Source organism: Metarhizium brunneum, chromosome 6, assembly GCF_013426205.1.
Source record: "Metarhizium brunneum chromosome 6, complete sequence".
Lineage (NCBI taxonomy): Eukaryota > Fungi > Ascomycota > Sordariomycetes > Hypocreales > Clavicipitaceae > Metarhizium > Metarhizium brunneum.
Window position 1 is genome coordinate 2,678,455 of NC_089427.1, and position 14,799 is coordinate 2,693,253.

Below are 14,799 nucleotides of genomic sequence, written 5' to 3' on the forward strand. Positions count from 1 at the left end.
GCCCAGTCGTGTCAGGGCACCAAGAGGACATGCCATTTGATTGCCCACCTTGGCCGGTGTTTGCTGGTACCGAGACTCTCTTAGCTGGCATCTAAGCGCCGATGACGCCCGTCAATTGTGTCCAGAAAAACTTTCCCAGACAGGGTCTTTTCCTGTCAACTCTAATTGGAGCCGTTTCCCACGCGGGACTATCCCTGCCGATTCCGTCCCCATTGCTTGTTGCCTGATCATCGGACCAATCCAGGTCAACTACCGATGCTGTAGATCCCTGACTGCGGTCAAGGGGTTACTCAGTTTGGTGGGCCGCTGCCTTTTGCACAGTTACTACTACTCCGTACGGAGTAGCTTCAACGGCTATTCTTACAGGTACATGAATTCATGTGTTCGGATTGGGGTATGGGGACATGCAGACTTTTCTTCTCCATTATTCCAACCTACAGACTACGGAGTAGACAAGAGACGAAAACAGTCAAGCTGTTTCAGACCTTGCTCGTTCGTCAGTTGAGTACCGATCACAAAATCCTAGGGGAAGGCTCGTGTCCCATGGCCCCGGTCATTGGTAACACGTGTCCCTATGCGCTCCGGTGGACGTACGACAGCGTACAAAATGGTTTGTGCGTAACAAGATGAATAAGTTTCAGGAAATACGCTGCCAGCGGATTGGTTGATTTGAATACAAAAATCAGCCTGGGCATGCGGCAGCACCAGCCGGACGAGAGGAGAGCCTTATCCACGATGCTGAAGAAAACAGCCCACAAATATCCTCCATTCATTAATTCTCCTTTATGCTATAACGTCCAGGTAAAGTTCCCTGCAGGAGTAAACTCTTTTTTTGCCAATCCTTTGTCAACTCCTCTCCGGATGCAACATCCCCTCCGTCTCAATTCCTTTCTGGACATATCGGTATCTGAGGATGCCCACCGAATAACTTTGCCTATGGGTTCGTGCTCACTTCCTTTCCATCTAGCACTCTCATCGTCTTCCACGTGCTGCATATCATCCACAGTCTCCTTTCCGGATTGGGATGTTTCCTCCTTCCCGCACGTCAGTCCCATGGCATACCAGGTTGCCGCGGCTGAACCCGCAACGATGGAACTTCACCAGCGTAAAAATGCGCTGAATCGACATTCATGTCTCCGTACGGAGTACAGAGTACATGCATTGTGTGAGTCAGGTTTGAGACATTTTCATCAGTTGAACGGTTGTTTGTTTGAGCGGTGAATTTAATAGCGCAACATGGCACATCTTACTAGTATTCACTGTCACAAGAACGATCATCCGACGCACATTGAGCAGAGGGCATTTAAGACATGTGGCTTGTGTGTCCGTACAAAGCGTAATACGGGGAAGGTGAAAATTTTTCTACAGGTCCATGGCTACCTGCTCCCAACTGCCGTAGGAGTGTAGATGCGTAGGTCATCATCCGGTACACGCAAAGATATTCCATTACTACCTAGGCATGTGGTAATAGTAAGTTGTCCAAGAAGCGAGTGACTTGCCAGCCAAATTTCCTATATACCTTTTCCTGTGGTTGCATTCGTTCTAGTTTAGTTAGTACTATTTTTGTAGCAACGTGATCTTGTATTGGGATTAAGGCTCGCCCACATTCGTGATGCCCATCATATCGCACTCTGATTCACGTCGAACACATGTTTAAACACGTACTTTTGCATGATTTTGGTTCAGAAGTTCGTTTTATTGCTCGTAAATGGAACCAAATGCCGCCTCGAGTACTACTAGGTGCCTTTGCAAAAAAAAAAAAGAAAGAAACCCTCAAGTAAAAGGACCGCCTCTCCACTCCAATGACGCCTCCCATATGCAAATATACAAACCAAAAATATGCCACTAAACACACGAAACCAATCAGGCCTCCACACCAGCTATGCTGCCTTTCCTCCTCAAATCACCAGCCTTCAACTTCCTGACCACCTGATACGACCTATCGAGCTCATTCTCGACGGCACATCGAATCCTCAGCGCCGCCACTGCGGGCCATACACTCCTCTCGCCCCTCAAGATCCAGTAATTCAGCGTATCCCTCGTCGGCGTCTCCAAAAGCCGTACGAAGTCCCAGGCCGTAACTTCTGGTACCAGCGTCATGGAGGCCGCCGGTATTCGCTCATCCACCAAAAATCGCCTAATACTCGACGGAAGTAGTCGCAGCGTGTCGAGTTGTCTTAAGCGGTGACGAACTTCGAGACCGACCATGCGGACGAAAAAAGCGGAGAGTTGTGTGGTTTTGCTGCGGGATAGGAGCGACGGGCCGTGCATGTCAGACTGCAGGAAGGGGATGAGGTAGGGGCGGGCTTGGCTGACGATGAAGTGGTTAACATTGAAAAGTTCGGCGATGCGTTGGAGAGGAGAGTCCCGGTCCGTGTAAGAGGTGTGTGTCCAGTGGCGGAAGTTGGTAGTGTTGGCAGCGGCCCATGGCACGATGGTGCCGTGGACGTCTTTGGCGAGGATTTTGACTTTGCGGGAGCCGTAGAGCGAGGGAGACGAGGCATTAGATGCTACGGCGGCCGTCCATATCAACTGGTTTCGCACTGTCAGTTGAATGCTCAGATATAACGCGTGGATTGGGGAGCGGGGAGTAACTCACAACGTTCGGGGCCGTGATATAATTCATGAGAGTCGGCACGCCACCCTGACTCTCCGTAGCAACAGTAATGTTGAGGACCCTCTTACTCCGATTGTAGGCCTCTTCAAAGGTTAAATCACCCACATTCGCCCTTACACAATCCTCCAGCACTGTAACATCCAAAAAGTATCCTTCGCGAGAAAACCTCCGCAGTCGTCGCATCAACGTCGCCCATCTCGATTTGAACGTCTGTTCACGGGGTATCACTCCACTCTCTGACCTGCCTTTCGATGCAAACGCCGAGACGTCAATGCCGTCGCCTGTCAAGATACTGGGTAGTTCTTCTTCTGTATGTATAGCCACCAAGGCGGCTATCAGGGCACCCGTCCCTGTTCCAGTAATGATGCGAGGAAGGAGACCGCGCAAGAAGAGGGCTTTGGCAATACCAAGATGGCATAATCCAAAGATGGATCCACCTTGCAGGACTAGAGTGCTCCGGCCGAATGCCTGTCTGGTATCATGAATAAAATCGAGTTTCATCTGATTCGTCAATACGCTCCCTCCACCTTGCGAGTTGGACATGAATGTAGTTGGCAGTGTGCTGATGTCATCCACAGTCTCCGCGACTTGTGATATGTACTCCTCAATCAGATATTTGGTCCCCGAGAAGGATCGATTGTACAGCTTAGGCACAGTGATGTTTCCTAAATTGCGGATGAGGCCGGATCGGAGAAGGTTGACTAATTGCTGAAACTGGCTCTCTTCACGAGCAACAGCCAAAGAATGCAAGCGTTCGGTGATGAGCCTCCAGTCGTAATATTTGGATGTAGGGTTGTTCCTCCTGCACCAAGAAAATGGTTAGCAAGGCCGTTCCTCAGTGCATCGGCATGGCCGGTGAAGCGCCGCGTTACCATAAGTCTAAACCAAGCAAGCTATCCAAATGGAGAGCTGCCTCTTCCCAATCCTCGAAGCTCTCTGCATTGCGCAACAGTTCCAGCCACAAATCCACAGGATGCCTGCCGGTATACCAGCTCACGAGCTTCTGTACCAGTGTCAGTAGGAGAACCATGACGAGCCAGCCAGCCAGGCTCACGGCAAAGGAGCAACAGACAACAAACAAAAATGTTTTGAAAGGAAGGAACGCGAAGCTTAAAACCAACCTTGATCCAGAACGTGCCAACATCCACAATCACTCTCCAGACAGCTAGGACAGCCCCCATGATGTGCCGAGGGTGACGAGATCACAGGCCATGCAGCCGATAGTAACACTTGGGCAATGTAGATCGGTGGGTCTGGTCGCCAGAGAGTCTTCAATGTTGACGGGTTGCTACTCTCAGACAGAGGCCTGCGTGATTGGAAACAGCATCTTAAGGCTGTGCGAGAGATGGCGAAGTGTGGTTGCCTTGTTTTGTCCAATTGATGCCGAGCGGCACATGCTGAGCCTGCAAGTCAAGGCTTGTTTCCGACTTGGGACGGTGAGCATGTGATTGATAGATGGGGTGTCATTGATGCCGGGGATGGGATGAACTTGCCTAAGCTTTCCCCAAGCTTCGGAGAAGGAGGCGCTAATAAAACAACCCCCCACCACCCGGAACCGCTTGATACTACGCACCTAAAAAAAAAAAAAGGTACTATTACCACCACCACTACTAGTACTTACCTAGCAGGTACCTAGGCAGCTGCATGTACCTCTTCGTTAATTTCGGATCACGTCGAACATCGAAACGATACACTCGACTGACAACGGATGCGACAGGCCGGAAATCTTTGCTCCTGCGGCTGCGGCCCGGTCGATATCCTAGCTTAGTTATTGTCTTCTTGATCGGACCGAGAGTTCTTGCTTGTGTTTTGCGAGACAATGAGTCCATCGGCCGCATGACGGCGTCAACAGTCTACGCACATGTACCTTGGGAAATCTGCCTGGCTTCTCTCAAACTGCGTTGACACATCTAATATGTATGATGTGCTGCTTGGGTTCGCAGTTTTCTCTTCCAAAATCTTCAACGCCTTATAAGTGGTTATACAGGATAGATAATAAGTAGACTCCATGATAAATAGCCATTTCCACTTCCAAACCCCCTTACTCATCCTCATCCTCGTCTATGATGTTTCGCCGCCTAGCTCTTGCAGAGGGCTCGCCAGGTTCGACCTCATCTCCTTCAGCATCCTCATCATCATCTGGATCCGCTGTCCTCTGCCGCTTGTTGCGAGGTCGTCGTTCCTCCTCGTCATCATCATCCAATATATCCTCATCATCTTCTTCTGCTGCACTGTCCATTTCTTCCTCATCACTTCCCACCAGAAAACCGTCATCCAAATCGTAGTCCTCACGGCGTCCAACACCCTGTGGGAGATCGTCGTCAGAGTCATACTCTGGCCGGCGCTTCTTCGGTTTCGTAGATCCTGGCATGCCTCGCTTGCGTCCAGATCCAAAGCCACGTCCACCTTCGAGGTCTCCAATCGATAGACCCCCGCGACCAGACCGTCCGAGTCCACCATCCATCTTCAACGCAGCGTTTTCGCGTCGACGCTGAGCCTTCATCCTCTCCTTTTCTGCCATTTCGGCCTGTTTCTTCTGCAATTCAGGGTCTCTGGTGGTACGGATAATCATGTCACCGTCGTTCACCGACTTGCTGGCTTGTGCCATCCGCTCTGCCAATACCGACAGCGCGTCATCTCCCACTGCCTTATTGGGCCGCACGTTGAACTGCTCCGTCAAGTGACCAACAGTCAGTAGTAGATTGCTGCCGAGTTCTGCCGCTGCCGCGTAGTTGTGCCCATCGTTAAGCTCGTTGTATGGTTGGTCCATTCCCGGCGCGAGTGCCTTCTTTTGTATTTCGTAATGCTCGCCACCGACAGAGATGGTCACTGAGCCATCACTCCACCTGTAAATATTGGTGTTGCTCTGTAGATCTCCAGTGCTTGCATCTTTTCGGATACGAGCGACGTGTTTCGGTCTGTCGGATTTCGCATTGGCAAGATCAAAATCGCTTGGCTGGAAGGTTTCCGAAACGTATTCCTCGGGCATGAATTTGATGAATTTAGGGACTCTCATAACACGAAGCTGATTTGCACAGTCAGTCTAGGTTACAATTGATATCGCGTCATGAATAACTCAAGCCCTCTTACAATTCCGTCTTTGGGGTTTGGGATCTGATGGCGATACGTCTGTACCGCCATGACAACCCGATCTCGCGTCTCATGTGGCAGGCCATCCTCCCCATCATAATCTCGTCGCCTCGCATCGGGATCTTCATCAGGGTCCGAGGCTAGTTCGTCATCGTCCAGAACCCGCGGCGCTCTCGGCTCTTCGTCGCCCTCATCGCCAAAGAGGTCATCGCCGACGGTTTCGTCGAGACCATCGAGAGGGTCCTCAGAGTCAGACATGGTGTTAAGGGCTGCTTTTGCAAGCTACGAGTTGAAATTTGTGGTTCGTAGTCGATAGGAGCTGCACAACGTGGCCAAAAGTGGTTGAGCTTGCTGGAGGGCGAGATTTGAAGGTTGCGCAGAACTGTAAACGGCAGCCATCCGCAAGCGCGCAGCAGCGAGGTCAAAATTGCGCACGGGCCACATCGGGACTAGACCAGTCTCACGACTTGCACCTTTTAGCGACGTGGACCTCTTCCTCTAAAAGGCTCACTGCATGCAACAAAAATCAGGATTGATTATCTAGGTTGGAAAGATTCAATTCTTACAGGCTCCTTGGTCTGATTCGATGCATCCAATCATTGAAGAAGCTCTCTAACTGTAATGGCGTTCCCGCACACATTGCTGCTCCAACCTCTCACTGGAAGCAGCCGGAACTCCATCTGACTGGACAATAGACGCCAGATGTGTAGATGAACGTTTCAAATATTTTTGAGCATTGAGCCGTGAGCCGATGATGCCCCCGCGCTGCGGTCAATTCATTCGGAGGCGTTGTAGCTGCCAAACCAAACATGGGGCTCAGGCCGGGCATTCCTTGCTGGCTTCTTGTCACTTCAGCACTGTAGGTGAACTATTCGCCTCCGATCTCCAGTGCCTGTCGCAAGCTCTTGAAATATCGTCGCAACACCGGCTCCCAAACACGACAAGTATCGTTCCCAGACTGTTTGAGCAGAGCAAGCTTCTGGCGCGAGGCATTGGCGCGACGTGTGTCCAGACCGCGGCAGGGATCTGGATCTATCTGCGCCTCTCGAACGCACCTAAGCAAATTGACCAATCAGCACGCGGCACCCCACATTTGGCCGTCACCGTCTCGTAAAGGACCCCGTCCCCCTCTCTCGCACACCAGACGTGGACTCCTGATAGAATCCCTTTGCATACTAGGCATTTGTCCACGCCGCTTTTCTTGGGTGGTATCTGCTTCTTGCCTCACGCCGACGGTTGCTTTCATTCCTTCTCTTCCTACAGCCTTGTCCGCGTGTCCGCCGCCTCGCATAAGATCCCGTGACGGGAGCTTTCGGCCCCTCTGGCGTTTCCTTTGCATTGCCGCCCTCCATCTCAGTCCCCGCCTTTTCATTCATCATGTCCAACCTCTTCTCCGGGATGTAAGTAACTGTGCTATTTCCTCCGGTTGATTTTGTTCTTTTTGCTTTAATACATACCTCCTCTGCCGTCAGCCTCTCTGCTACAGAAGACAGAAAAGACAGAAGAGGCCCTCAAGCAAGAGCCGCCAGGAGCAAGCTGGATCATCCAAGGTCAAGCCCCATTCCTCTGAGCCTCTATCCAGCAGGTCCATCTCTACTCGTTCGATACCGGCAATTAGTCCAAGATGGAGGCTGTATACTTTATAATGCCACAGGGCCTGTGAAGTGGGATTCAAGAAGGCGGTCCAGACTCTCGATGCCTGTATCAGAGACACTCCCGAACAGCCACCGCCCGTTTGCCAATTACTTGCAGGCCGGCTGCGTTCCTCTCCCTATGAGTCAAGTGGTTCAAGATAAAACTGATTGGCAAGGTATAGCCTGGTAGACCAGGTTGGCGAGACGCTCCCTCCATTCAATACCGACAGCGTCTTGCCCGCCGCGCATCAGTTCTTGCGTGGGCCCCGGCGTCTAGATAACGAGATATGTTGCAAGATCTATTGCAGAGCCGTCCTGAAACCTGAAAGAGCCTTAATACGGCATACCTCAGAGGACATGGGTTCCTCAGGGTGTGCTCATTGTTCTCTGAAACACCATTGCGACAGCCATTAGTCGGCACAAAGCTTAAATTACTGCTAACTTTGGATTCTTAGCAACGCTCGATTTCGAGGCGCTTCAACGAAGCCGCCCGGCCAAAAGAGCCCATCTCCGTCGACAGGCGGCCCGCCTGTGCCAGCTGACACTGCTTCCCAGGGCAGTCAGTCCTCGACAAATCTTGCTCCCAAGGTTCCGCCTCTGCCAAATTCCCCATCCCTCGCCCAAACGATCGGAATGGACGCATCTAGTAGCGGAATGTCCAACGCCGAAGACATCATCAATAATTACCACCTTCCCCGCCCGCTACCTTTATGGCTTAACGCCCAGTATGTCAAGCATATTGTCAAAGGAAACTTTATGACGTTGAGTGCTCGACCAAAGACTGTGGAGCAAGGAGAATGGATCGCCCACCAAGGTATGCAAAACGTTCTGAGTGATGATGTTATAATCTTCCGGCCGGCTGACTGTCCGAGGTAGTTGTCGAGCATTATCGAAACCTGTGGAATTTTGTGCGCGTGGTTCATGAGAAAGAGGATGACGGCACAAGCATTTGCAACCCCACCACTTGCCCTCGCATGTCTGCTGGAGCGTGAGTGTCAACACGGTCAACACTTCACCAAGATGGAAACACTGACATGGTACACAGAAATCATTCCTTCACATGGCTGAATAACAGACGAGAGCCTGTAGAACTTCCCGCATACGAGTACATGACGTTGATGCAACGATGGATTTCGGGTAAAATTGACGACACCGCAATCTTTCCCACAGACCCTTCCGGTGTATCATACGCCCATAACCCCAGCATCACAACGACGCCTTTATCTCAACTTTCCAACCCCGGAGAGGCCGAATACATTGGGAAACGGTCGGGCTTCCCAGAGAAGTTTCTCGAAGTTTGCCAGATGATTTTCCGTCAAATGTTTCGTGTGTACGCCCACCTTTACTGGGCACATTTCACCGAGCCTTTCTATCACCTGAACCTTGAAAAACAACTCAATAGCTGTTTCTCTCACTTTATTCTGACAGCAACTGCGCTGGACATGCTTAAACCGCAGGAATTGGAGCCGATGCAAGCCCTGATCGACCTGTGGGCAGCAAATGGGACGTTCCCACCTGAGTCTAAGGCTTACGAGTATGCTAACTTGCGGGCTGGCGAACGACTCCTTCATCTTGCAGGTGCTCAGTAAAGCTGTATAGTCGTTTTTTCTTTCGGCGTATCGCATCTGTTTTGAGTTATTTACACAACTTCGGCTGCTGTCCTGGGAACAGCATTGCCTTGTATGCATGGGCGAATGGATACACAGGAAAACAGCATATGACGTTTTGCTCTGAGTTTGAGGGCGTGTCCACTGCAGGCCAGAGGAGTTGCGAAATGGAGTTCGATTCTCAGGATGGGTAGGCGAAGCATAAGTGAGCATGAGGAGGATAGAAACAATCAAGAAATGGCGGAGCGTAGTAGACGGAATGCATTTTGGAATCATGGAAAGGTGGATGAATAGAGTCTGCCTGTACTGGCAACAAAGTCATCACCTTTGTGCGAATCCTGTTCAATTGGACTTGAGTTTGCGTGATGCTTTGGGATGGCATTTGCAATGTATCTAGTACCACATATTCCAATGCCATCATCAAGAGTATTAGGTACCTAAGTAGGTATCCAGAGCCATATCGTGATTCACCTCAACATCCATACCCTTCACAATCCCTACATATGTCAAGATCTCGATCAAAAAAATGCACCTGGAACCACCTTATCTACATATGCTGTGTCATCATATCCTCCGAACACATTTCGCTCGATGCCCAACGGCCCAACGCAGACCCCATCAGATGACTGTCCTCTTTTTAACCACCCCCCCTTCCTTTCCAAAAGAGGCGCGATCCAGACGCAGGGGCTATGCACTCACGTATCCTATCTATGCACCGTGGCCTGACCAAACCAGAGTACGACTTTCCCATGCTCCATGTGATGCGTGCCTGTTTCCCTCTCCACATGCCGTGCTTCAATGGTTTGCGTCGTGACACTGCAAAACCTATACTTTGCTGATTGCACTTTTGCGATTTGACAATTCAGAACTCGTTTTTGAGATGTCTCCTTCTGTTGGCACGATCTATTATAGGACTAGAACTGCCTTGGGTATCATGTGCGTCTCTCATCGCCACCGCTTGGACTAGGCCGCCGCCTTCGTCAAGCTATAAAAATAGATAGACAATGTACTCCCCACGGGAAACTGGATAGTTGATTTGATACTCGAACCCTGTGTTGATGCCGTGCTCACTGACCAGCCTCTGGGGACCACGAGACTGTCGATTCCATGGCTGGGTTCATGTCGCACACCCCCCTGTGGGAAGCTCTTATTTTATTTCTCTTTGGCCGATTCTCTTCTACTCCCTCTTTAAGCTTCTTCGCCCATCATTTCGCCCCTTGAAATAGAACGTGGATTTTATGCATTCATGTGGAACAAGGACAAGGGTCAGGTTAGGAAGGGCTTCTGCTGACCGCAACATATGGACGGTATGGAATGGGTAAAGATGACCGCCTCTTTGGACCAAAGTTTCTCCAAATGGGCCAGTAGGGGGGCAGTAGTTCCAAATATGGAATTCCGGTTGTTGGCAGCAGATGCATCTTGACTAATTATGATTCTTTTTTTTTCCGCGGCGAGATTTTTAGTCCCTTAGCACTTGGCTTATCTGTTTCAGCATTTTGGTGCCGTTAGCTCTGGTACGATGGGGTTATACCAGGCAGACCGATATTTTCCGAAAACAGACATATTGTGGGATCTATGAGACACGGGCTGAGATGCGGCTTGCGTTGGATTTTTTTTCGTCCTGAAATCGTCATTGCTCTACATTGTACGTCGGCTCGGTAATATTTTCCTGGGGTTGGTTGGCTAGTTAGTTTGGATGCAGAGTGTGTGGTTCCGAAAGCAACTTTGCCCAGGATTATTGACGCATCGAAGCAGGAGTGTAGAAAGACATGATTGTATACTATGAACATAGAGAGGAAGCAGTGCTCCAGATTAATCTAAGTAAGCCGTACTGTGTGGGTTGCATTCACACCGCAGTAGCAGAGTCCCTCTTGTCTGTTACTACAACGGGCAACACTTCGTCGTCACACAGGCCAACCTGGGCAGCGGGTGTGTTCGGCCAACTTGCGAACCATGGAAGCTATGCCCGAGACATGTTGGCGACTATTTTCGAAAATGGTGGGCAGAGAGAGGACTGGCACCACCAAGCTTTTTTTTGAGACGAATGTGCCAAAGTTCAAGCAGGCTCCAGTTGCGGAACTTTGGCCGGGGAGATGGATGATTGGCAGCCATGGTGACATGAGCATTACTGGCGCTTTATATAGGTAACGGCGCTTTGTCGGCCATGTCCTGTGCCTCTACGCCGGAACATGATCCGAACGGTGAGTAGTCGTCCGTTGTGCTCTGTCCCGACGTGACCATCAGTGACGATTGGCAGCGAGGCATCGCATCGCTCGTCGTAAGGGAGGGAGGCTCGGTGCCCAACTTCCCACGCTGATGGAGGAACTGAAAGCGAGAGCACGATCGACGAGCGGGAACGAGATGGGCAAAAACTGGAAACACACCGACTAACACCACGGTTTGAGATATGGGCACCATGGCCGCTCAATATGCGGCCATGAGGCACAGTGGAGCTGCTGATACCAGAACAGTTGTGTGGTTGGATCACGGCCTGGCGTGTGAGCGAGTGTCGACCAAACAAACCCAGCCCCCATCTAGAAAAAGGGCTGCCATTAGTACTCCGTACGAGCCACCGACTGAGGCGAAAGAAGAAGAAATGGTATCTGAGAGGCCGGGAGCGAGCCATTAAACGGACACTAGATTCAGCGGACGAGAACGGGTACTCCGTAGAGGCAAAGAGGATATTCCAAAGACTAGAGGGCAGGTTTGCGATTGCACGCAGAGAAGCTCGCTTGGCTGTCTTGACGGTCCATGAACGAGGGCATGCGAACAGACTAATTGGACCATCACGTCGCATTTTCTTTGAGGAGAGATGCAGTCGGTCAGGTGGTGGAGGTGGTGGTGGTGGTGATCGCTGTGGGTGTTGAGACATTTTGTACCGCCGCTGCGCGCCTCTGCGGGGAGGTACTTTCCTGATTGTACATGGAGGATCGAGCCAACCCTGGTGGCGGGCATCTCGTCGGACTAGGTGCTGCCAATGCTTTTGTGCTGCGGGAGAGCCAATCCAGAAGAGGCAAGGTCGGCTTTCTCGCGCCGTTCCTCTCGTCCACACGCTGCCCTGGTGGATGAGCAGATGCTTGGCTGGCCTCTCGCCTGATGAGCGCCATGCACCCCCTGTTGAGACCTCTCAACGGACTACCCTATTGAGGTCTGCTATTGCTGTTCCGGTGACATCCTCTGCCCAGCGCCAAAATCTTGGGCGGCCGTCTTGGAGGGCCGCCATGGGCCGACCCGGAGGGAGCCCCTAGCCCAGCGACAACAACGGCCACGGCCTCAGGGGCATGAGATGGAAACAACGAGACCCTCCTCTGATGACCAAGCATGACCCTGCCAACTATGCCACCGATGGGGCAAATAGGAAGCCAGGCCGTCGAGAGAGACCAGAGCATCATTGCCCATCACTTCAGCGTCAGACCCCCCAAGACGCGCATGTACTCTCGTTCTCCGTGGGCATATAGACTCATAGTCCACTTTGTGGGTGTTGTGGCTCAGCCTGGCAAGCCTCAGACGGGGACGAACTCAGCAGCTATGATCGAGGAGTGGAGGATCCAAGAGTTTAGGTAGTGGCCGTTTCTGCCCAACCTCCCTCCCCCCCCCCGTATTGTAGGACGGCATATGAAGTACATGCTCCGTACTTACTGCTAACTGCTTTGTATTGACGCTGATTCTCTCCCTCTCTCATGTCTCCTAGTCGAATCATGATGGCTCGGGGCTTCGTCGTATTGCTTCTCCCCAGCACTTCTACTGGTTTCGCGGGTCTGGTCCGGCGAGGGTAGTAATGGGTTCAAAGCGCACATACCACTCTCTTGCGCACCGATTTGCGCTTCATCAGATCACTGGCTGGTTGTTTTGTTTGGGGGCTCCGAAATCCGGGCTGCCGATGACTCGAATTTGCCAAGGCTTCCGAAGTGCCCAAAGGTCCAAGGTATTTGCCGAAATGTCTTGGCCGATATTGGATGACACTTCTTCACCAATAAGGTATATGGAACCCGTGTTCATGTATATGCATGAGCGTTTTTAAGTCCTAAAGGGTGAAAGAGTGGTGAGAAATCGGAGGCAGGTGGTGCTCAGCTCATTTGTCCCAGAATGGCTCAACCAGAAGTAACAGAAGAGCGATAGCGCCAAGCAAGGAGTATTGAATAGAATGCGAACCAGTGTAAACTTATTGCATGTGCCACTTTCGTAACTTTGCGTTGTGACCCGAAGCACAACACTGACCCTGGACGGAGAAAATCTGTATCAAGCACTCAACCCGGGTTCGTATGTAGTTGCATGCATACCTATACCTAGGTTACCTAGACTTCTCCTTTTCCCGTGCCCGAATCTAGTCTAAGCCATTCGAACGGGATGGGCAACGTGGTGTTGATGCTGCACTCCAGAGTCCAGACTGGGCGTTCCACCTCTAGTACTGACTGCCTTGCTTTTGACCTTTTTTATTTTTATTTTTGGCCGCAAGGCAAAATGTACGAAGTTGGCAAGAGTCGCACACCTTCACCTGGATTGGGCGTGCAAGTCATGCACTTGGCACATGTACTTACTATATGGCGATGCTCTGTCAGTCACAATCCCTGTAGAGCGGCAAGTCCATGTAGCTCACCTGGCTGATTTCGCTTTGTCTACAGAAGAAGCTGGGCACCAGCGGTCGAAAGAGCATCCTAGCCAGAGATATAAACACTAGTATGGGTGCCCAAGTTCTGAGCACGCGGATCGATCTGGACTCGTCTCCCCGCGAGGCTTGTCAGCGGACCTGGCATCTGAGTATGTCTTTGGTCCCTGGCAATGGCGGATGGGCGGTGGACCAGGACGGGCCACGGTGAGGAGAGATCCGTTTGGACCATTATGGTTGTGCCAGCCACAACTAGGAGCAGCACCTAGGGCACCTAAAGAGTTGCTTGTTTATGTTGTGATCACGCACATGTAGTGTAGTCCGTGGGAGCCGACGTATGAAAGATGATGTGCAGGCCACTCAGGGTCCTTGGTGGTCTGTAATAGGGCCAACAGTTTCACGAGGGTCAAAAGTATTGAGCGACAGTGGGTGGTAGTATTGACATCTTGTCCACGGGCTGATTGGCTCTCCCATCGCAGATTGCGGAATAACTGTTGCGGCCAGAGGAACATGGACCGAAGTACGGAGTGCAGGCAGGGCCACAGAGTTGGGAGCATGCCCTCGCAAGATTCTTGGACGTCGTAGGTGGTCGGGCTGTGCAGTCAATAACATCTTGGTTGTACTTGCCCAAGAGCATGGTTCTGGCCTGTGTGCTGTTGCCTCCGATGAGAAGATACATGTGCTTTGCCCGCGGTTGCACTAGTCGTGAAGTCGCGCCGCTCAGTCCCACTTTGCCCTCTCTCACGGGGCCTGGGGCTTCAATGCTCATTGACTCTCTCTGTCCGTCCCGCACATGGCGGCGGACCGTGGCCCTCTAGCCTCCAGTGCAAACTCGGGGAACCCCTCAGGTTTCGTCAGGTTGAGCGGTACCTATGTACCTCCGTACCTCCGTACCTCCGTACTGCCATAGCTCAGCTCTTTCCCACAATGGTCCAGTTCGCTCGCTCCTGCCCACTCACCTCCCTCCAGAGCTCACACCCGCCTCATGGTCGAGCTCTCATGGCCTCCTCCACGGCTACAACACACCACCCCATGTCATGCCCACCCGCCCGCCGTCCAGAGCCCGCACAAAGTACATAACCTATCTGCCGCCTCCCCTCCCACTTTCTAGCGTTTCTTTATTGTTCATAGCCCAATATTCATCCGTCCTATTCACGGCAAGACCTTGGTGTCCCTTGTCTTCTTCTCCTCCTTAACTTTTTTCCTCCTCATTGCAGACAGCATCCTCTTCTGCTTGCTCCGCAG

General features: G+C 51.6%; 3 protein-coding genes across 3 annotated transcripts; 1 reads left to right on the forward strand and 2 right to left on the reverse strand.

Annotated features, from left to right (window-relative positions):
- Nucleotides 1–1,863: 1,863 nt before the first annotated feature.
- Nucleotides 1,864–3,798, reverse strand: G6M90_00g101460 (uncharacterized protein; the record flags this gene model as incomplete). Its single annotated transcript, XM_014690714.1, has 4 exons — nucleotides 1,864–2,532; nucleotides 2,600–3,419; nucleotides 3,490–3,620; nucleotides 3,739–3,798. 4 exons carry the CDS (start codon nucleotides 3,796–3,798, stop codon nucleotides 1,864–1,866), a joined length of 1,680 nt encoding a protein of 559 aa, XP_014546200.1.
- An 860-nt stretch (nucleotides 3,799–4,658) lies between these two features.
- Nucleotides 4,659–5,965, reverse strand: G6M90_00g101470 (uncharacterized protein; the record flags this gene model as incomplete). Its single annotated transcript, XM_014690713.1, has 2 exons — nucleotides 4,659–5,642; nucleotides 5,708–5,965. 2 exons carry the CDS (start codon nucleotides 5,963–5,965, stop codon nucleotides 4,659–4,661), a joined length of 1,242 nt encoding a protein of 413 aa, XP_014546199.1.
- A 1,119-nt stretch (nucleotides 5,966–7,084) lies between these two features.
- Nucleotides 7,085–8,930, forward strand: MOB2_1 (CBK1 kinase activator protein MOB2; the record flags this gene model as incomplete). Its single annotated transcript, XM_014690712.1, has 4 exons — nucleotides 7,085–7,107; nucleotides 7,797–8,155; nucleotides 8,218–8,329; nucleotides 8,387–8,930. 4 exons carry the CDS (start codon nucleotides 7,085–7,087, stop codon nucleotides 8,928–8,930), a joined length of 1,038 nt encoding a protein of 345 aa, XP_014546198.1.
- Between the last annotated feature and the right edge of the window lie 5,869 nt (nucleotides 8,931–14,799).